General features: G+C 43.7%; 1 protein-coding gene across 1 annotated transcript in view; it reads right to left on the bottom strand.

Annotated features, from left to right (window-relative positions):
• dnah1 (dynein, axonemal, heavy chain 1) overlaps positions 1-24,351 on the bottom strand; it is a 537,372-nt gene that overhangs the window by 256,752 nt on the left and 256,269 nt on the right. The window contains exon 32 of the mRNA XM_080184401.1: positions 13,405-13,518. Coding sequence (XP_080040527.1) covers positions 13,405-13,518 — 114 coding nt within the window. The remainder of the gene's footprint in view (positions 1-13,404; positions 13,519-24,351) is intronic.

Here is a 24,351-nt window from a genome sequence, read left to right as displayed (position 1 = left end):
ACATTTACCTTGTTAATCTCTTCCTTTTACATACCTATTGTTATTACACTGTGTCTGACAAATTTATTGGAGTTCTATGAGGATGTGTCTAGGGCGGTGGATAGAGGAGAGCCGGTGGATGTGGTCTTTCTTGATTTTCAGAAGGCGTTTGACAAGGTACCTCACAAGAGGTTATTGCAGAAGGTAAGGGGGCATGGAGTTGGGGGTAGGGTGTTAGCGTGGATAGAGGATTGGCTGTCAAATAGGAGGCAGAGAGTGGGGGTCAATTCGGATTGGCGGTTGGTGACTAGTGGAGTGCCCCAGGGGTCGGTGCTGGGGCCTCAGCTATTTACCATTTATATAGATGATCTGGAGGAGGGAACCAAGTGTATGGTGTCGAAATTTGCTGATGACACCAAGATTGGTGGAACGGCAAATTGCGCAGAGGGTGTGGAGAGTCTGCAGAAGGATCTAGATAGGATGGGCGAATGGGCCAGGAACTGACAAATGGAATTTAATGTTGGCAAGTGCGAGGTGGTCCACTTTGGTAGGAATAATGGTAGGAAGGACTATTACTTACGTGGCAAAAAACTGCAGCAGCGACGGTGCAGAGGGACCTCGGGGTCCTTGTGCATGAGTCACAAAAACCCAGCCTGCAGGTGCAGCAGGTGGTCAGGAAGGCTAATGGGATGCTGGCCTTCATAGCGAGGGGGATTGAATATAAAAGTAGGGAGGTCTTGCTGCAGCTGTATAGGGCACTGGTGAGGCCGCAGCTGGAGTACTGTGTGCAGTTTTGGTCGCCGCACTTATGCAAGGATATTTTGGCCTTGGAGGGAGTGCAGAGGAGGTTTACTAGGCTGATGCCGGAGTTGAGGGGGTTGAGCTATGAGGAGAGGCTGAATAAACTAGGCTTGTACGCGTTAGAGTTTAGAAGAATGAGGGGAGATCTCATTGAGACATATAAGATGATGAATAGGATGGGTAGGATAGAGGTGGAGAGACTCTTCCTGCTCAGAAAGGACAGTAGGACTAGGGGGCACAGACTCAAGATAAAGGGGGGGCGGTTTAGAATGGAGTTGAGGAGGAATTTCTTCACTCAAAGGGTGGTGAATCTCTGGAATTCTCTGCCCGTTGAAGTGGTGGAGGCTGCCTCGCTAAATATTTTTAAGACGCGGGTTGATGGGTTTTTGATAAGCGAGGGGGTTAAGGGTTATGGGGAGAGGGCGGGAAAGTGGAACTGAGACACGACAGATCAGCCATGATCTTATTGAATGGCGGGGCAGGCTCGAAGGGCTAGATGGCCTACTCCTGCTCCTATTTCTTATGTTCTTATGTACTCATACCTTCCCTTTTTTATGAATTTCTTAGTCATCTTTTGCTGAATTCTAAAATCCTTCTAATTCTGAGACATGCTATACTTCGTGGCAACATTATAAACCTCTTCCTTTAATCTAATACTATCTTTAATTTATCTTCGTGGCTACCACTGAAGCACTTCTCCCATGAGGTTCTTTATTCCTTAAGGAATGTGTATCTCTGACAAATAATGAACTAATTATTTAAAAGTTGCCTTTTTTTATTTCATTGAGATTAACAGATCAGCAAAGTGCTAATATTCATTTTTAACAATTCAATAGTGAAAGAAATATTGTTAGAGGACAAAGAATAGCAAATTTTAAAAGGGGAGATCAAACTAATCGAGGAATTTTTGGCCAGATGGTTAAATATCAGTGGTAGGAAACTAGAATCTTTGCTAACAGATCAGAGAACAATATACCTAGACATTGAGAACATGTAAATATAGCAGCACAAATTTATAAAAGGGAGGCTATTTTTATCCAGTCTTACTGAATTATTTGCAAAAGTAACAGAAACAGTCAACAAGGCAATGAAGTGGATGTGGTATGATTCGCATGACCTTTTCAGAAGGTCTTTGAACATGTGACATAGGGTAAAATTTAGTGACATCAGGTATCAGATAAGCGAATAGATTGCAAAATAGTTATAAAATTGAAAGTAGGGGATAACATATAGGGGCAGTTTCACAGACTGGCAGAATATAAGATGTAGTATCTTGCAGGGATCTTTGTGCAGTTGCCCTTATTCACCATATATAGAAATTGGAGAAATAGCATTGAAATTAGATGATACAAAATTTTGGGGGTAAGGTGCTGAGGGTAATGATGGGTACAGTTAAGAATATAGAGCACCACACCAAATATAAGCAAGCTTGCAAGATGAGTGCATGAATGCTAAATTAAACTGGTCAGAGTGAAGTGTAGCAGAATGATAATGTTCCTCAATAATTGATGCAAAGGCTGAGGCTAATGTTTCAGCATGCATGAGTACAAATTTCAACATGGTAGCTGGAAGAATGTAAATTCTATTAATAAATCTGAAATAAAAAACTAGTAATGATGATCATGGAGCTTCTGGATTTTCGTTAAAAAGCTACCTGGTTCAATAAAGTTCTCAAGAAAGGAAAGTCTGACCTACATGTGTTCACCCCGGATCCCCAGCAATGGAGTTGGCTCTTTACCACCCTCAGAAATTGTCACTCAGTTGCACAAGGCTGCTATAAATCAAAACTTGGGACAACTCGATATTGACCTAGGCACCAGAAACTACAAAGTCCTCCATTCTAACATCTGGGTTCTGTGCCATTTGGAAAGTTGTCCTACAGACTAGGTGACCAATACCCAGACCAATATACTTTACAATCAAAGTCCCAGATTCCTCCAGTAATATCCAAGATATGCCCTGTCTTACCAGCAGCACACATCTGGTAGAAGTAGGGGTAGAAGTACAGTGACATATACTCAGGAGGGATTGGCCTTGATAGTGGCCCTGGGAGTCCTAAACATTGATCCTAAACCACAGAAAGTATCATGCTATCAGGTCAAGTATAATCAAGGAAACCTTCTGCTGCTTACTATTTTTCTTCAACTGATGATTCAGTATTCATTTTGAACACCATTTGGAAGGAGCATTGAGGGTAGCAATGCCCACAACCAACAGTAGTTTGGTAACATCACTACTGATCAAGCAGGCCAAGTCCTAAAGAAATTATCTGCTAGGCTAGGCCAGTGGTAAATGAAAACAAAGAGAAAACCTATTTCACCTCAGCCTCACAATCTACTTGTTATGTCTACCTGTTACCTGACCATGCCAGTATTTTAGGAGTGACCTCTGCACAATCCTTGTGGAGACGAAATCTTGTCAAATGGGATAGATTAAAAACAGATCTAAGAGTTTAAAAGTGAGTATCTATGAAGTGCTGTCAGTCATCATCAACTGCAAAATCGTATTTCACTACAATCTGTAGCCTCATGGCCTGGCATATCCCTCATTCTAACATAATCATCAAGCCGGTAGACCAATTCTGATTCAATGAGGAGAGAACATGTCAGGAGCTGTACCAGGCATACCTAATTAAAAAGAGCTGCCAACTTTCTGAAGATCCAACATAGGACTGCATACACACTAAACAATGAGAACAGAGTTCTATAGACAGAGCTTAATAATCCTGCTACCAAAAGTTCTGTAGTCCTGCCACATCCAGGCATGAGTAGTGGTGGACAACTAAACAACTAACAAAGGAGGAGGCTCCTTAAATATTCCTGTACTGAACAATGGCAGAGCTTAGCATATCAGTGTAAAAGACAAGGCTGAAAAATTTGCAACCATCTTCAGCCAGAAGTACCAGGTGATCCAATTCTGCCTCCCCCTGAGGTCTCTACTATCACAGATGCCAGGCTTGAGACATTTAGATTCACTCAAGAAACAGGTGAAAACACTGAATGTAACAAAAGATATGGGCCCTGACATCTTGACAGCTGTACTGAAGACTTGTGCTCTGGAACTAGATGTACTCTAATCTAACTGTTCCAATACAGCTACAAAACTGGCATCTAACAGACAATGTGGAAAATTGCTTGTTAAGTGCTGTCCACAAAAAGCAGGGCAAATTGAACAAGTAGCGATTGGTCTCTTCTTGTCCCACTACCCCCCCTTCTTTTATTCCTGTGATGACACATCAATATTTCCCACAATAAGATTGGTCCTAGTTTGTCAAATCCACCAGACTTAAATTTAATAGGTCCTTAGATTCAAAGTGCCTGATTCAAATTGATTGGCTAAATTCAAATAATTCAAAAGCCTGTTGTCTTGGTAAAACTGCTACTTGGCCTTTCGATACAAATGTTTCAGTTTGGAGCTCTCTACGTACTTGCATTTTCTTAACTCTCTAAGCACCACCCTTTTGAAGGGACCGTGCAATGCTTTCTCCCCAGCATTTTATAATTTTGCAAAGACCAATCTACAATCACTCGGCCCAACTTCAGAATACAATAGATTTCAGCTCATTTATAAGGGACCAATGTCCCTTCTGAATAACAAACTTTGAACTTGAACAGCCCAAACTATTGGTGAAATGAATGACAAGCAAAAACTATAGCCTAGAAATCATGTTGTGACATATGTTCAACATGCTAATACGACATGTCTCTGTTACTTTAATATTTGTTTTAGATGAGCTAATACTTTACTGAAATAGCAGAGAAAGAAATTTTATGTAATGTGCAAGACCTGGCAGTGGCAAACTGTGCTAAGGGGCAGTGTCAGGAGCAGACCCTAGTGTGGGAGCCCCATTGTGGGGGGAGGGGCTCATGTATGTGCAGTTGTGGAGAGGGGAAGGAGAGGACAGAGAGAGGGAGAGAGAGAGCATGCACTACTAACACTGCTGTCTGTTAGAGATGAATATAAAATGTGGTAAACATAAAATTATGACTGAGGAAATAGAACTAGGATCTTGTAACTATACAACAGCAAACAGACATAGTTTAAACAACACAGGATGGGGCAAGGATGAGGGGGAATGAATGTTATCTCATGAGAACAAACTAAGCAGGACAAAAACCTACGATTCGGCATATTGCCAACCCACATTATGGGAACAACTGTGGTTTTAATCACTAATACAGGGTATGAAAGTTGCTGAGGCTAGACAGAACAATAGTTAAGGACAGTGAAGAAACTGCCTATTGTGTAGGGACAACGCTAGATGTGCGGTGGGCAGGAAGGCACGTACACCACCTCCTGTAGGAATGTATGGGGGCCCGGACTGTGAAACAAATGGTAAGCAAGATGTGTGGTTCCTGCAGCTGAACAAATTTTCTAACTACAGGAGGATGAAGGCCACTAAGATAGTCAGAACATCAGTGATTAAGTTAGCGGAAGACTGAATACAGCTGGTCTGAACTGGACTTGTTAACAGTTCTTGATAAGACGGATGAGTTCCCATGAGAACTAATCAAGTAAGGATATTGAATCAACCCTACAATATGCACTCTTGCAATAACAGGAAAATATGGTTAGAGGGGAGTAGAGGGGCTTGGGACATGAGCCAACATACAGCACAGGCTGTGGATTGGGGCACCTTGAGCCAATAGGGGAATGACAACACATAAATGGGATAGGGACCACCAATTAGGGGAGAACAACGTATTGTGTAATTGATCAATATGCTTGTAAAAATAGTATAAAACCCCTGCTTAAACTTGATGTAAGGTGTGCCTATTTTATTGGACACCCGGTCTTACAAGAACGTTAAATAAAATATCTTGCTCCTTCGGAACTTGACTCGACTAAATTGTTTGACTGTGAGCTGCGTTTCTCACACTGTCTCACAGTGCCAGGGACCTGGGTTCGATTCCTGGCTTGGATCACTGACTGTGTGGAGTCTGCACATTCTCCCCGTGTCTGTATGGGTTTCCTCCGAATGCTCCGGTTTCCTCCCACAGTCTGCAAGACGTGCCAATTAGGTGCACTGGCCATACTAAATTCTCCCTCGGTGTACCTGAACAGGCACCAGGGTGTGGCAACTAGGGGATTTTCACAGTAACTTCATTGCAGTGTTAATACAAGCCTACCTGTGACTAATACACTTTAACTTTACTTTCACTGAATACGGGAGGAAATGTTGGTGCCATTTGCGGGGAAAGGGAGATGTCAACGATGATGGAAGGGGGGAGGGTGATTATGGGGAATGGGGAGGAGAGGGAGATACTGGCATTGATAGTGTGGGGGAAGGGGGGGATTACCTCCATGGATGTATCGTTAGACCCTGCCCATCAAAATGATGTTTGAAACACATCCCCTTGCATTTTTTGACAAAGTGTCAGAAGACCTGGAGAGAAACCTGCCTGTTTCTCTGGAGAGAAACATACCAGTTTGCAGTTAGATCCTGATACTGTGATTCTTTGGTAACATTCCATTCACTATTGGATTGTGCATATTCCAATTTTGTTTAGGATACATACCATGTAGATATGTACAAATACTATATATGTTCAATTTATGTTACTGATGCTGCATTACACATATATGTATACATTGTGTTGTTGGGGAGGGTTTAAACTGGATTCACAGTAAAAAGTCTGACAACACCAGGTTTAAGTCCAACCGATTTATTTGATAGTAGACTCATTAGCTTTCAGGGTTAGTCCCTTCGTCAGGTCCCTTAGTCCCTTCACCTGACGAAGGGACTAACCCCGAAAGCTAGTGAGTCTACTATCAAATAAATCGGTTGGACTTAAACCTGGTGTTTACCCAAGTCCAACGCCGGCATATCCACATTTAAACTGGATTGGCAGTGGGAACCTGAGGACAGATTCAGACTGGACAACTTTTGTTCAGGGAGCATGAAACAGAAAATAAGCAATCAACTCTGAAAGACAAGAAGCAAAGGTTAAAAAGTGCACAATACAGGAATTTGGCAATGTTAAAATGTATATATTTAAATGCAAGGAGTATAGCAAACAAAACCAATGAGCTGAAGGTGCAGATGGACGCATGGCAACATGATATCATGGCTATAATGCAAACTTGACTTTAAAGAGGGACAAAATTGGCAACTCAATGCCCAGGACGTGGACTGTTCAGACAGGATAGAGAGGGGGCTAAAAAGGTGGGGGTGAAGCATTATTAGTCAAAGGATCAATACTGCTGTGAGGAGGGAAGAAACATTAAATGTAGCATCAAATGAGGCCATATGGGTTGAGCTCAGAAATAAAAAAGAGTTAGACAACTACTAGGCATGTATTAAGGACTTCCAGATAGTGAGAGGAAGATAAAAGAGCAAAAGATAATAAGATAAAACAGTAAGATAAAGCAGAAAAAGAAAGCTTATGACAGCCACAAAAAAATGAGTATGTTAGAAAGCCTAGAGGAATATAGAAAATACAGGGGTGATGTAAAAAATTAAATCAGGAAAACAAAGTGAATATGAATGAATATTGGATTTTCCTTGATTTTACCAGCCATAGATGTTATTAGCACATGAAGAACAAAAGGATAATTAAGGGCCTATGAGGGATGTACACGGTAACTTATGCATTGATGAAGAAGATGATAGCAGAGTTCTTATAAGAGTAATTTGTCTCTGCCTTCACAAAGAAGAGGGATGATAAAGACCTTCTAGTTAATGAGGAGCAGTGTGAAGTATTAGATACAGTAAGCATAATGAGAAATGAAGTTCTAAAGAGACTGATATTCTTGAAGGCAGAATAAATTACCAGGGCCAGATGGGTTGTATGCCAGGCTGTTAAACGAAGCCAGAGAGGATATAGTGGATGCTTTGAGGATTATTTTTTAAATTGCTAGATATAGATACGGTACAAGAGAATTGAAGGTATGCGATGTTGACCATTGTTTAAAAAAGGTATGAGGTATGGGCAAAATAATTCTATGCCAGTCAATCTGACTTTGGTGGTGGGGAAATAAATAGCATCAGTTCTGAGAACTAGGATAAGCTGTCACTTAGAAAGGCACAGATCAATCAGGGAGAATGAGCATGGTTTTGTTAAGGGAAAGTCTTAGAATCATAGAACCCTACAGTGCAGAAAGAGGCCCTTCGGCCCATCGGGTCTGCACCAACCACAATCCCTAGCCCCATATCCCTACATATTTTACCCGCTAATCTTCTAACCTAAGCATCTAGTACACTAAGGGGTAATTTTAGCATGGCCAAGCAACCTAACCCACACATCTTTGGACTGTGGGAGGAAACCGGAGCACCCGGAGGAAACCCACGCAGACACGAGGAGAATGTGCAAACTCCACACAGACAGTGGCCTGAGCCAGGAATCAAACCCAGGTCCCTGGAGCTGTGAAGCAGCAGTGCTAACCACTGTGCTACCGTGCTGCCCCCTTTTGTGTTACTAACTGAATTTAATTTTTTGAGGAAGTAAGAAGAAGGATTGATGAGGGTAGTACAGTGAATGTGGTATACATGGATTTTAATAAGGCATTTGACAAGGTGCCACATGGTAAATTGCTTAGGGAAGGTGGCAGGCTGGATCCAAAATTAGCTCAGTGACAGGAAACAAGGATAACGATTAATGGATACGTTAGTGAATGGAATGCCTTTTCCCTGACATTCCATCGGGCTCAGTGTTGGGTCTCCTGATGCTTGTGATATATATTAATTATTTGGACTTAAAAATAGGACGCACGATTGAAAAATGTGTAGTTGACACAAAATTCGACCATGTAGTTGATAGTTAAGAGGATAGCTGTGGACTCCAAAATTATATGAATGGTTTGGTTGAGTGCGTGGAAAAGTGGCAAAAGAATTTGATCCAAAGAAGTGTAAGTGTGTACATTTTGGGAGGGCAAACAAAGCAAGGGAATACTCATTAAATCGGAGGATAGTGAGAGGGGTAGGGAAGTTAGACAACTTGGAATACATGTCCACAGGTCCTTGATGGTGGCAGGACAGATAGCTAAGTTGGTAAAGAAGGCGTATGAAATGTTTTTCTTTATTGTATGATGTGTTGGATACAAAAGCAGGGATGCAATGCTGTATAAAAGCTGGTTAAGCCCAGCTGGAGTTTTCCAGTCACCACATTACAGTAAAGGCATAGGCTGGAATTTTACCAGCCCACCTGCCACAGGAATCAGAGTGGGAGGGGCGGACCATGGAAAACTCTGTTAAAGTTGGGCGGGATTTTATGGTTTCAGGGTGAGTGAGGCTGTAAAATCCCACCCATAATTTCATTTGGAGAGATTATAGAAGAGATTTACAAGAATGTGCTCAGACTGGAAAATTGCAATTATGAGGGAAGATTAGGTAGGCTACAATAGAAGAATCTGAGGGGTGGCTTGATTTGAGAAGTACAAAATTATGAGGGGCCTTGATCGGTAGACAGGGAAGACTTGTTTCCTCCAGTAGACAAGTCAAATACCAGGGCACAGGTTTAAGGTGTTTGGGCAAAGGTTTAGAGGAAATATTATGAAAACCGTTTTTACCCAGAGAGTGCTAGATGCCCGGAATTTACTAGCTAGATTAATGGTTGAGGTAGAAACCCTCAACTTATTTAAAAGTTATCTGGATATGCATCTGAAGTGCTATAACCTGCAAGGCTTCAGACCAGGTGCTAGAAAGTGGAACTAAAATGGATAGCTAGTTTTTTGTTCAGCCAGCAGAGAGGTGACGGGCTGAATTACTTCTTTCTGTGTCACAATATTTTATGGTTTAATTTGGTAAATGGTTGATTTCTGTTAAAAGTATGAAGCTGGCAGATCTATATACATATACTTTACATATTCCAATCTTTTAAGAAGCGTAGCAGTAAATAAGCATCGATGTGTGCTATAAATTCCATTTCTGTTTGAAGTGAAATATTATAATTATTATTAGACACATCTATAAAGAATTATCATGGAATAATAGTGGAACAGTAAAGAAGGATATCTGGCACTGTTATCTGAACAGTTAACTGATTAGTTCCACTCCCCTCCCTCTTCTTTTCAATAGCCCTGCAAAATTTCTTCATATATTTATCCAATTCTCTTTTGAAAGTTACTACTAAATCTGCTTCTGATGTTCTTTCAGACAGTGTTTTCCAGACTACAACACATTGTGTGATTTTTACTCTGTCATTCTTGTATCAGTTACCATGTGCCTTCTGATTAATAAATACTCTGGGTGAAATTTTATCAAAATAATGGCACTTGTTAGTTCCAATGCGAAAATTAGATTGATTCCCACCGATGACATCAGCGTGTTTTCAGGCCGAATCTTATGTCTCATTAAAGTAAAATTTATTTATTAGTCACAAGTAGATTTACATTAACACTGCAATGAAGCTAATGTGAAAATCCCCTAGTCACCACACTCCAGCGACTGTTCGGGTACATTGAGGAAGAACTTAGCATGGCCGATGTATCTAACCAGCATGTCTTTTGAACTGTGGGAGGAAATCAGAGCACTCAGAGGAAACCCACGCACACATGGGGAGAAGGTGCAAACTCCACAGAGACAGTGACCCGAGCCAAGAATCAAACTCGTGTCACTGGCACTGTGAAGCAACAGTACTATCCACTGTGCCAACATGCTGCCCCTCATTAGCAATAACTTCTATGCCCACGAGAATCACACTGCAGCCTACCTCACAACGATTTGACTGCTGCAAGCACTGGCTCCCCACCACTCTCCAGCACTTATACCACAATGATTGCAGGGGATGGCAGACAAGAAAATGGAGGTGAGGGGTATTCCCAAGGTGCTGGATGGAATGGCACAGAGGCAGGACACCCTTCACCCCTGGTCCAGGAGATGGCTTTCCAGCAGGGTCACCACCACCACCTGGCATACAGTGGCAGGTCTGGTCAGTAAGCACACTCCAGAAGAGGATGGGGCAGGAGTGTTGGAAGAAAATGAAAGATCCTCTTCGCTCAGCCAGGGTAAGTGAACCATTCTCAGTCCTCCAGTGGACCCCCTCACACACCCCTCACACTCCAATCCTTTCCCTTACTCAGCCACCTTGGCCTTTGCCAATACCAGGCACCAAGATCCCTCCTCCCTCCCACAATCACTATGTTCCCCCATCAGCTGCTATGGTCCTCACATTCCAGCTCCCACCTAAGCCCACACCTGTTACACCTTATCACCATCTTAAATGTCAACACTCCCACTGACACTTTTCCTTTCTGTGGCACTGCAGGACAAACTCAACCACAGCAGGTGTGATGGGCCCAGCCTCCTGGAGTCATGCCTGAGCTGGGAACTCTCATGTTTTGAGGAGCCAGCCCTTGACCTAGCCAGGGAGAAGGAAGAGTGTGCCCATGCTGCTAATGAAGTGGAGGCAGCAGGGAAACGTGAGAATTCTCCTGCGTGCAATATAGGAGATATTGCTGCTAACATGCCCATCCCTGCACCACATCCATGGGTCACACTGGGTCACAGCATTTCACTGATTTCCATCTGCATTATTTTTTCCTATTGATATTACTGAAGTGAGGGCATACTGATTGTGCACAGCATTGACAGAGTCCTGCATACCTTGCCCCCCTCCATCAAAATACACCACTCTCATTTCTAACAGTGTTCTCTAATGATTGCGAGTCCAAAGGTTGCTCAGGTGCTGCCAGACTGCCCGCTTTGGCTGTAAGATAGGTGTGAACACAAGACTCCTGACATGGGTTGGGCCTGCAGCAGCCGACACTGTGCATCTCATGTTTCTGAGCCCTTTGATTAGCCCATTTGAATGCAGGATGTGTTAAACTCTCTGTCAGGCAGGATATCATTGAGGATGAGAGGAGCATTGCTCTTTCCTCAGTAGAAGACATTATCATTCTTCCACAGGGTCAGGCCAATTGCTTCAGTGCCTGCCCATGATGCCTGGCAACAGCATGGGGAGCATACTACTGGCACCACATAAGTGGTTCAATGTTTGTCCCAAAGATGGGAGAGCTAGTTGATCCTAGTCCTGCTCCTTCCTGAAGCAAGACGTTACAAGGCCATCTCTAGTGTGTTGGCATGTCGGTCCCTGACCATTGCCTGGGCTTCTTCTACCACCTCCTCTGCATGGTCAACCTCACTGCCCTCCTTGACATTGTCCTCATCTGAGGAGATGTGGTGCTCCTCCAGCTCATCCAGGTCCAGGTGGTCTTCCCTCTGCAGCACAAAGTTGTGAGAGCACAGCAGACTACAGAGGTGTGGGAGATCCTATGGGAGCTGTACTGTAGGGTACCCCCTGACTGATCCAGGCACCTGAACCTCATTTTCAGCAGGTCAACTGCCTGTTTGACCAGCACACACATCGCAGCGTGAGTCTAATTGTAATGAGTTTGCTCTTGCTTCTGGTCTTTGCATTGGCATCATCAGCCATCTTCTGAGAAGGAATGCCTTGTCCCTGAGGAGCCATGCCTCCAGCCACTGCTTAGTCAAAGACAGCAGGGATCTGAGAGCGTTCCCAGATGTATCTATCATGGGCATTCTCCGGGAAACGTGCACACATCCATGTGAAATGCATCATGTGGTCACTGACAAGCTGCACATTGAGGGACAAATGTCCATGAATAGAGCCATGTAGCACCCTGGAGCACACAAGGCCACGTGGGTGCAGTCAATCAAACAATGTGCCTGGGTCAAGCCTGCTAAGTGGCACAGCCAATAGCCCTAACATTTTGGCTTGTCTGGTCCCAGTCCAAGTTAATATACATGGGAACCGTTGCAGGAAGGGCATCTGTAAACTCCCGGATACATTTGTGTGTCAACAGCGAGATGCCACACAGGTTACCTGTGCTGCCCTGGAATGAGCCACTTGCATAGAAATTCAGTGCAGCTGTGAGTTTAAGGGCCACAGGTAATGGGTGTCTGCCATAACACATACTGTCAGCTCTCGGAGGTGGTCAATCATCTCCTGGGAGAAATGCAACCTTTCACGACATTGCATATCTGACAACTGCAGGTACAATTCCCAACATCAGAAAACCTCTGGCTGCTACCTATGCATCTGCAGAGCTGCTCCCAAAACAATAACAGTCCCAGTCTCTCCCTCTGCAGGGTGCTGGTCCTGGCCTGGTGCCGTGGTATGTCAGCTCAATGTTTGGGACATACATTAAAAGGTGGTTTCTACAAACACCAGAGAATACCATAGAATTCCTTCAATACAGAAGAAGGCCATTTGGTCCATCAAGTCTGCACCAACTCTCCAAAACAGCGCTCGCTAATGACATGATAGTATATTAAAAAGATTTCTCTGCATGTTGCATGCCACTCCGCCGGCAAGACCCGGGAAGTCCAAAATCAGAAATTCGCGGCATGATTTGCAGTTTGGATTTTGGATGCATGCCACCATTCCCACAGGTGGAGATTGAATGCTCAAAATTGTCCCCTCTATTTTTGTTTCAAACCCAGGTAAAATAGAAAAATGTTTTTCAATTAGCAGTGTTCCACAGAATTACACAGAATTTACAGTACAAATACAGGCTATTTGATCCAGCAGGTCTACGCTAGCATTCATTTCCCACACGAGTCTTACTTCAACTCATTCTACCACTGTTTTATATCATTACAATGTTGCATTCTGTATTACAAAAGACAATGGGGAGATTGCTTGTGATTAAATCTTTGCCTACCTTGAGATTGTCAGGTAATTCTGTGCGACCAGCATAGCCAGGGTTCATGGTAATGAAGACAGCACAAGATGGTACCAGTGTGATCTCAACTCCTTCAAACATGAAACGATCAACCTACAAAAGCAACCACAGCAATGAGACACTTCGTTGAATTGACAAGGCTGTAAGCATCACTTGCAGCACAAGAGTGAAATGCTTTCTATCATCAAAGTGCCCATACATAATTGTGATTGCAATCATTATATAGACAATACAACTTGTCATTGTTATAGCATATAAAAGGCTGACACTTGTACCTCATTACTAATGAGGTATGGGGCTGAATTTTCAATCAAACTTTTCAATAATACTCTGAAACTAGGGAACTCGGATGCTATGTCAATTTTCCAACACACTAGAGACGTTAAAGGAAGGGTTGGGAGGAGTGCCTCCAATTAACTTGCAGTTAGTCTTGTTGATATGATTGTTAACAGGCTGGAGAGGCATAGAATCAAGTTTCCAAAGTTAATATTAAAAATAGCAAACGATCTGGGACATGTTAATACATAGCCTTCTGGTGTACACAGTACTGATTATACTGCTGATTAAAAATTGTTTCTAAAAAGGTATAGTCAAATTGTGATGATCAAACAGTGACAAAGTTGCCATTACTTGAACAGCCAGATGAAGTCCCTGATCAGTGAGCATTTAGGCACTTGTGAGGATCATGAAGCGGATGATGGTCCTCTGCTCCCCTGTTCCATTGCTCCAGGCACTGGTAAACTTAGTAATGGCTGCCATCTTTTAAAATTGCACTCCAGAACTAGTTCCTACCTCCTTCTTTCCCCACTCCCCCTAATTGGGTGCTGAGCTTACTTCTGTGCCATTTAATTTTCTCCCTTTAAAAATCGGGTTGCGTCACTGATAAGGACTGATGTGGTGTGGACTTGGGACCCAGAATTAAATTAGAAATTAAGTCTTGTGAGGGCTCCCAGATTGGACCCAAAAATTAGGGCAGCATGGTGGCACAATGGTTAGCACTGCTGCCTCACAGCACCAGGGACCTGGGTTCAGTTCCTGGCTTGGAGTTTGCCTGGTGTGGAGTTTGCACATTCTCTCCGTGTCTGCGTGGGTTTCCTCTGGGTGCTCCTGTTTCCTCCCATAGTCCAAAGATGTGTGAATTAGGTGGATTGGCCATGCTAAATTGCCCCTTACTGTCAGTGGGTAGCTAGGGTAAATGCATATGGCTATTGGGATAGGGCAAACTCAAAGGGCCAAACGGCCTCCTTCTGCACTGTAGGATTCTATGATTCCATGATCCAGCCATTGGGTTCCTGACCCTGGATTGAAAATCCAGACAATGTTAGCTCCACCTATGGGCATGCTAGCTCCTCTGTTACTAAACTAATGCTTCACTGTGAAATAGCAATTAATAGGCATAAATAGAGTGCAGATAGAATAAAAAATTTCAGATGTGATTTGCTGTTCTATTTCATCAAATATATTTGTAAAGTCGAGAGGCAATTTTTCATCCAGTTGCTAAACTGAGTGAAAAATTCAATTCAAATTTGAAGTGGCTTTCCAGAATGCTTCAGGAATTCTGTTGGTGTGGGGCACTAACAGGGAATTGATCTTTGGCAGCAACAGCAGATCTGGCCTTGGATAGTTTATTTTTATTTGCTTTCTGGAGAGGTGCTGAAAAGACCACATTCATTATCTATTTCTAGTTGACCTGAGAATGTAATGCAAAGATTTGAAGGCAAATCTCAGAGGTTGCTATACCACCTGGGACTCAGGCTCACTCTTTCTTTTGATGAGATATTCTAATAGAATCATAGAAACTGCTGGCATACAAGAAGGGTATTCAGCCTGGTGTGCTTCTGCGAGCTCTTTGAATAAGCAGTCATGCTCAGTCCAACATTCCCCACTTTTTGCCCATTATCCTGTAAGTTCCTTATCCTTAAGTTCTGTCCAACTCCCTTCCACCACCTTTACTTGTAGAGCATTCCAGATCATGACAACTTTGAGTAAAAAAAATCCTCATCTCTTCTCGATAGCGGAATCTTGTGGAGGTGACAGGGATCTCAGCTGCTGGCTGGAGAGCTGGCAGGAGTCTCTTTATGGGAAGGCCCATTGATTCACCTGAATACTTGACAGGCCAGCGTTGGTCCTTCCCTCAGGATCACCCCTGGGAGACAGAGGTTCTGCCCATTGAAAGCCGGACAGTTGGTCGCTGCTGCCTGTACAATGCCCAACTGAAGCCTAGGGTCACCTCTGGGTCCCAAACCAGAAGTCAGTGACGACGGAAGGGATAAGGAGGGGGATAAGAGTTGGTCAGCAACAAAGAGGGTGCTTCTCAGCAGACCATCCTATTCCCAATGCTGGGTGCCAGGCCTTTCAAACAGGCAATAGGCCTTTGAATGAGACTCCCCACTCCTGCAAGCAACTCTAGGGGTCACTTGTCCTGTTCCCCACATGGCAAGCCCCCACTCACCACCAGGTTAATACAGTGGGACAAGGCTCTTAAGTTGACATTGGTTTTCCACTTATGGGTCTCAACTGGCAGCAGAATGGAAAAGTTTTCCATCAGGGTGAATGCAGGTTGGTGGCAGGGTCCCAAACCTTCACGCTCCTGCTCGACTATATGGTCCCACCACAAAACTCACTATGGGAGAAGGGGATTCTGTCCTATATCATTTTCCAATTATTTTTAATTTATCATCTCTATTATTGATCTACAGGGTATTTTTCCCTGTATTTATTCTTTTCAAACCTCTAATTTTTTTGAGTACTTCCATTAGGTTATCTTTTAACTTTCTCTGTGCCAAGGACTTTTCCAACCGCTCCATACAACTTAAGTCCCTCATCCAGTCAAACCTTTCTAACATCTTTATATCTTGTGATTTAACCAATGATTTATAATAATTTTGTCTTTTTATTCTGGATAGGATCTATCCCAGGTTACCTCGGGAGGCAAAGGAAGAAATAGCTGGGGCTTAGCAGATATCTTTACGTCCTTTTCAACCACAGACAAGGTTCCAGAGAAAAGGAGAGTAGCTAATGTTCCTTGTTTAAGAAAGGGAGCAGGGATAATCTATGAAATTGTACGCCGGTGAGGCTGATGTCTGTGATGGGGAAGCTTTTGAAAAAGATACTGAGGGGCAGGATATATTTACATTTAGAAGAAAATGGACTAGTTAGTGACAGGCAGCATGGTGTTGTATGGTGAAGGTTGTGTCTCACTAACTTGATTGAGTTTTTTGAAGAGGTGACAAAGAAAATTGTTGAGGAAAGAGTAATTTATATGGACTTAAGTAAGACGATTGACAATGGCAGGCTGATATAAAAACTAAAATCACATGGGATTTGAAGTAGGCTGCATACGTGGATACTGGCTTGGTCATAGAATACAGTAAGAAGTCTCACAACACCAGGTTAAAGTCCAACAGGTTTATTTGATAGCAAAAGCCACTAGCTTACAGAGCATTCAGGTGAGTAGGAGTTCTGATCACAAACAGAGCATGTAAAGACACAAACTCAATTTACAAAATAATAGTTGGAATGCGAGTCTTTACAGGTAATCAAGTCTTAAAGATACAGACAATGTGAGTGGTGAGAACGTTAAGCACAGGTTGAAGAAACGTGTAGTGTCCAAGTTAGTGCTGGTCCAATCTGGTCCAAGCTAGTGGTCCAAGTTAGTGGCTTTTGCTACCAAATAAACCTGTTGGACTTTAATTTGGTGTTGTGAGACTTCTTACTGTGTTTACCCCCGTCCAACTCTGGCATTGCCACAACTTGGTCACAGAAGACAGGGAGTAGTGGTGGAAGGGCATTTTTCAGAATGGAGATTTGTAACCAGTGGTGTTCTGCAGGGGTCAGTGCTGGGACCTCTGTTGTTTGTAGTATATATAAATGATCTGGAGGAATCATCTGATTAGTAAGTTTGCATATAACACAAAGATTAGTGCAATTGCTGATAGTGCTGGGGATTGTCAGAGGATTCAACAGAATATAGATAGATTGGAGACTTGGGCACAGAAATGGCAGATAGAGTTTAATTCAGACAAATGCACGGTAACGCATTTTGGAGGATACAGTTTAGGTGTGAATTATACTGTAAGTGGCAGAACCCTGATATAAAAACTAAAATCACATGGGATTCAAAGTAGGCTGGCTAGACTGATACAGAGCTGGCTTGGTCTTAGAACACAGTTAGAAGTCTCACAACACCAGGTTAAAGTCCAACAGGTTTTGGTAGCAAAAGGAACATTAACATACAGAAGGATCTGGATAGGCAGGTCCACAGTTCCCAAAAAGTGGCAACACAGGTGGTTAAGGTGATTAAGAAGGCATATGGCATGCTTGCCTTCATCAGCCGGGGCAATGAGTACAAGAATTGGCAAATCATGTTGTAGCTATATAAAACCTTTGTTAGGCCACATTTGGAGTATTAAACTAGAAAGAGTGCAGAAAAAATTTACCAGGATGCTACCAGGACTTGGTGGTTTGAGTTACAGGAAAGGCTGGATAAATTGGAAGTTTTTTCTCTGGAGCTTAGGAGGCTTACAGATCTTATAGAGGTCTATAAAATAATGAGGGGTATAGATCAGTTAGATAGTCAACACCTTTTCCCAAAGGTAGGGGAGTCTAAAACTAGAGGACATAGGTTTAAGGTGAGAGATACAAAAGGGTCCAGAGGGGCAAATATTTCACAGGGTGATGAGTGTCTGGGATAAGCTGCCAGAGGCAGTATTAGAAGAATTTTGTCTTTTAAAAATCGCTTCGACAGTTATATGGATAAAAAAGGTATAAAGGGATATGAGCCAATTGCAATTGGGACTAGCTTAAGGGTTAAAAAAAGAGGTGGCATGGACAAGTTGGGCATGTTTCTGTGCTGTAAGTCTATGAGATGTGTAGAGGAAGTTTTCCACACAGAGAGTGGTGAGGGCCTGGAATGCATTGCCAGAGGAGATGATGGAAGTGGGCACATTAGTAACATTTTAAGAGGCATCTGGGTGGGTATGTGAATAGGATGGAATAGAGGGATATGGACCGAGTAAAGGCAGAAGGTTTTTTTTACTTTAGTTTATGGCATCATGATTGGCACGGACTTGGAAGGCCAACGAGTCGGTTCCTGTGCTGTGCTTTTCTTTGTACTTTTCAAATAATGATAAATCCTAGCAATCTATTTGTTTTTTTAACCACTTTATTAAAAATCCTTTCCAACTTTAAAGATTTGTATAAGATCTCTCTTTTCATCTACTTTTGAAAATTATGCCATTTACTGTGTACTTACAGTCGTATATAGCACAGACGGAAGTCATCGCGTCAATACCAGATTTCTGGCGAGAATCCAGTCAATGCTTGATCCCCATAGAATTGCAAAATAACTACATTTCAAGTGCTCATTAAATTTCCTTTTCTAATCATTGATTGTTTCCACTTCAACTATCTTTGTGAGCAATGAGTTCCAGGTCATTACCATTCAGTGTGTAAAAATCTTCTTTTTTGCAATCTCCTTTCATCCGTCGTCCAAGATCTTGGGAGAGATTCTCCCATGCCGCTGCACTCATTTCTTAGCACAGCGAGCTGGGAGAAGCTTGTAGTAGGCAATGCGCATGAAAGCATCTCCCAGCACTGGATTTCTGGTGGCATCTGCTCCATGCTGGAAATCAACGGGGAGATGGGGGTAAGGTCATTTTAATCTAATTTAAATGCTATTAGTAGGCCCAGGACTGAAGTCTCTGGGCCTGCTAGCATCTCTACCCCAGCCAGAGGATTTCACTCCAGCGGGGTTTAGAGTAGAATCCCACTTTCAGGGTGCTAGTGGCCTGACCCTGCTGGAGTGAAGGGGGGAATTGAGATCTCCCAGAGGGTCAGGTGGTGAGGGGGTGGTACCCCCTGATCATTGGGACCTGCAGAGCGCCAGTCTAGGGCGCCGGCACTGCCCAAGGGGCAAAGTGCTAATGACCAGGAGGACCTTGGCATTGCCCATTGGACATGAGGCAATGCCAAGGGGACAGGGCATAAGGGGGCAGGCCCAAAGTGTGATTGGTGAGTGTGGGGAATCCTGCTGCCACTCTGCATAGGGATCGATGGGAGGAGGAGGGAGGCCAGCAACTGCCGGGGGGGGGCTGGGAGGTCGGGCTACTGTCAGGAAGGGGTAATCGGAGGATGAGGGGGCTGGAGATCGGAGGGGGATGGTCAGAGTTAGGCCCAAGAATGACGAAGGCCAGCAATTGGGTCTTGGGTGAGGGCGGAGAGCCGACGCTGCAGGGGTCGCAGGGCTAACCAGCAATCAAGTTCACCAGCATTCAGGAGGCCACTAGCGTAGGGCCACTGCACATGTGCCAATCTCGACACTGACAGATCACTGCATGCGCAGAGGTCAGCTCAGTGCGCTGATATCAGCCTCTCCATCAGGAATAGGTCCCGCCTCCTGAAATTCAATAATATTCATGCTGGTGGCCTCTGCAATGCACAGACTGTGGGAGATTCTTGTCTGAACTCCCACTGATAAAAACAGAGTGATTTACTCTGGTTTTCACTCAAATCTGACACAGAATTTTTTTGGGAGAATTCTTCCCCTTAAATCTGTGTCACCTCGTCCTTGTACCATCAGCTAATGGAAAGAGTTTTCCCTGACTAGCTTATTTAAGATGTGGAGATGTCGGCGTTGGACTGGGGTAAACACAGTAAGAAGTCTCACAATACCAGGTTAAAGTCCAACAAGTTTATTTGGTAGCAAATGCCACTAGCTTTCGGAGCGCTGCTCCTTCGTAAGGTAAGCGGGTGTTGTGTTCACAAACAGGCCATATAAAGACACAAACTCAATTTACAGAATACTGATTGGAATGCAAATCTTTACTGCTAATCGAGTCTTAAAGGTACAGACAATGTGAGTGGAGAGAGCATTAAGCACAGGTTAAAGAGCTGTGTATTGTCTCCAGATAGGACAGTTAGTGAGATTTTGCAAGTTCAGGCAAGTCATGGGGGTTACAGATAGTGTGACATGAACCCAAGATCCCGCTTGAGGCCGTCCTGATGTGTGCAGAACTTGGCTATCAGTCTCTGCACAGTGATTCTGTGCTGTTGTGTGTCATGAAGACCGCCTTGAAGAACGCTTACCTGAAGATCAGAGGCCGAATGCCCGTGACTGAAGTGTTCCCCAATAGGAAGAGAACAGTCTTATCTGGTGATTGTCGAGTGGTATTCATTCATCTGTTGACGTAGTGTCTGCATGGTCTCCCCAATGTATCATGCCGTGGGACATCCTTTCCTGCAGCGTATCAGGTAGACAAGATTGGCCGAGTTGCAGGAGTATGTACCGTGTACCTGGTGGATGGTGTTCTCATGTGAGATGATGGCATTCATGTCGATGATCCAGCACGTCTTGCAGAGGTTGCTGTGGCAGGGTTGTGTGGTGTCATGGTCACTGTTCTCTTGAAGGCTGGGTAGTTTGTTGCGGACAATGGTCTGTTTGAAGTTGTGCAGTTGTTTGAAGGCAAGAAGTGGGGGGTGTGGGAATGGTCTTGGCAAGATGTTCATCTTCATCACTGATATGTTGAAGACTCGGAGGAGGTGCCGTAGCTTTTCCGCTCCGGGTAAGTATTGGACGATGAAGGGTACTTTATTAACCCTCTTGTGTTTGTCTTCTGAGGAGGTCGGTGCAGTTTTTTGCTGTGGCGCATTGGAACTGTTGTTCGATGAGTTGAGTGCCATATCCTGTTCTTATGAGGGCATCTTTCAGCGTCTGGAGGTGTCTGTCACGATCCTCCTCATCTGAGCAGATCCTGTGTATACAGAGGGCTTATCTGTATAGGGGATGGCTTCTTTAACGTGTTTAGGGTGTTTAGGATTGCAAAATCTCACTAATTGTGCTGTCTGGAGATAATACACATCTCTTTAACCTGTGCTCAATGCTCTCTCCACTCACATTGTCTGTATCTTGAAGACTTGATTAGCTGTAAAGATTTGCATTCCAATCAATATTTTGTAAATTGAGTTTGTGTATTTATATGCCCTGTTTGTAAACAGAACTCCCACTTACCTGACAAAGGAGCAGCGCTCCAAAAGCTGGGGGCACTTGCTACCAAATAAACCTGTTGGACTTTAACCTGGTGTTGTGAGACTTCTCACTACCTTATTTAAGCCCGTCATTATTTTGTAAACATTGATCAAATCTTCTCTGGATTTCCTTTCTTCCCAAATCTGCCTAAAAAGAAAAATAGTTTAGGCAGAGCACATGAATTGAAGAAAGCTCTCTGTGATCCTTTTGGAAACCTGCTCTGACTGAAAAATCCATCCTGAATATCTGGAACTTCTCTACAGTGGGGAGCAGTTTCCAGAAAGTGGGATGTCAGCCCATCAGTGGAAGCCAGCAACATTCAGGACAGGCAAACAGTGCATGTATATTTCTGCTGAAAGACCAATCAAGTCGCAGAAAAGCAACACAAATCAGTACTCCAAAATTTTCTATACAGTCTAACTCCAAAGAGTATACTACCATACAAAGGAGCGAGTATAATGATGCTACAAAACTGGAATCCTAAACAAGGACTTTGTAGTTCTTCTTGTCTTTAATATTGTATATATTTATCTAAATTTAATAGATTTTAAATAATTAATTACTAGTCTTGTAGTTAGTTGGTGGTTAAGAAACATTTTCTATGATAGCTACTGAAATTATAGGCAGGTTTCAAGAATGATATTAAGCCCATCAGATGTAAAACTGCCTTCTTAACTCAGGAGGAAAATGGTTTTTAACTAAATTTTCATATTACTCTGCCATCTCCATCCCATTCTTTCCATCCTTCCCACAACATCCTCATTCTTGTCATCTCCAACCCTATCATCAATCTCATTCCCTCCCTCCAGTCAAATGTGCACCCCATATGCCTATGTATATGCCGAGCACTACCCATTAAATAAACCTACCAACAGACCTGCTTCTTTGGGCAACCAAGTCAGTCCAGACAGACAACAACTGACTCCTAACATTATAGATGGATGAAAAAAAATTACCAAAGTAATTACTTTCTCCCGTAAAATCAACCTGCTTTTCGTAACCCGATTTGCAGGTTTCTTTTTGAAGGACATCAAAACATTTGCATTGTTGAAACAACCAGAGAATTATAATTATTATACACAGATGCAATTGAAAATGGTACTTAGTAGAGTGAATATGGTTGCCATGCTATGTTAACTCAATGTTACTTCAATTATGCAACTCTTGAGCTTTTCCATTGTCTATAGCAACAATGCTGAAATCTTATTACTAAGACCCGCTATATCACTGAGGAGGCTTCAGACCAATCTACATCCAACAACGTGCTCTGAAAATTCTGCTCTGATCATAATTTGACAGTTGTGGCAAATTCTACCACAGCAGCTGAGACAATCTGAAACATTCTGAAACAATTGCGTTCTAAATAAAACGACCTGCAGCCTTCAATAAAAAACTATCAATTTCCATTATCTCCCAAGTTTAATCAGAATTTGTTTCTCTAGTTCCTCCTGGCTCCCCATTAAAGGTTGTGACGGAAGATCCAAATGTTAACAAATCCTTTAAAAAAATTCCAAGATCTGGATCTGCATTTGTATCTTTGCCAAAATTAATAATTCTTTCTTGGGTCATATCCTATATGTGAAAATGCTGGCATTGGACTGGAGTAGGCACAGTAAGTAGTCTCACAACACCAAGTTAAAGTGCAACAGGCATTCACCTGATGAAGGAGCAGCGCTCTGAAAGCTTGTGCTACCAAATAAAACTGTTGGACTTTAACCAGGTGCTGCGAGAATACTTACTATAGCCCATATGTGCATCAAGAATTGTTTAATTCTGCCCAGTAGCTTTTGAGATATAGGAAGCGATTCTCCCAAAAACATTCTAAGTGCTGAAATTGCAGGAAAACTGGTGTAATTCATGGCTGTTTTTTCAGTGGGCATTCAGACCCGAATCTCCCACAACCTGTGCGCTGCAGAGGTCACAACTGTGATTATCATTAAAAGCTCAGAGGGCTGGGGCCTATTCACGCCAGAATCAGACAGTCATGTGCAGTGGCCCCGAATTGTCAGCTTGCAGTTTGCTAGCCGGCTCAATCACTTGCAAGCCCGGGACCCCCACAGTGCTGCTCCTGCAGCTTCCACCATGGCACCTCCCACAAGCATTCCCAGGCCAGACAAACCCAGCCCAACCCCGATCTCCAGCACACACCCCCACCCCCATTGCCCAGCAGTGACGAATCTCACCAGGCATACTGTACCTCGGCAGACACGCCCACCCCCAGTACAACCCCTCCGATTGACACCCTCCCCCCACGAGAGGCAGACACCCCTTGCAGAATCCCCCCCAGCCATCCTGATCGCCAGCATCACCCCCAGTAGTGACGACAGCCCCCTACCCCCTCCAATGGGAGACAGACCTCCCCCAGTAGATCCTCCTGCTCGCCCCAATCGCTTGCCTTCCTCCAGTCCTGACTGATCCCTATGCAGAGTGGCAGCGAGATCCCCAACCCCCACCAATCACCCTAAGCCCTGCCTTCTAGGCCCCAACCCTTTGGCACTGCCCGATTTCCAGTGGGCAGTGCCAAGGTGTCCCCTGATCATGGGCACTTTGCTCATCCGCTGCCGTCCATCCCCCTGGGCAGGCCCCAATTGACTCCCTTTCACACCAGCAGGGTCTCCTGCAAGTTCCCCGAAAGTATGAAGTTACTCTAAACCCCACCAGAGTGAAGTTGAATTGGCAGGGTGGGAGATGCTATCGGGTACAGAGACTTCAGATCCGGACCCGCTAATCACATTTAAATTACATTAAAATAAGTTACCTGCAATTCCCACCAGTTTCCAGTGTGACTACACCGGATATCCGACGCTGGGAGATGCGCGCACGTCAGGAACGCACGTGCGAATCCTGATTCTCCTGGTTGGGACTGGAAGAAGGCCTGTGATCAGGGAGGGGGGTGGGGG

This window comes from Carcharhinus amblyrhynchos, chromosome 3 (genome assembly GCF_965287045.1).
Source record: "Carcharhinus amblyrhynchos chromosome 3, sCarAmb.v2.hapA, whole genome shotgun sequence".
Taxonomy (NCBI): domain Eukaryota; kingdom Metazoa; phylum Chordata; class Chondrichthyes; order Carcharhiniformes; family Carcharhinidae; genus Carcharhinus; species Carcharhinus amblyrhynchos.
This window is presented reverse-complemented; position numbering and strand designations above follow the sequence as displayed.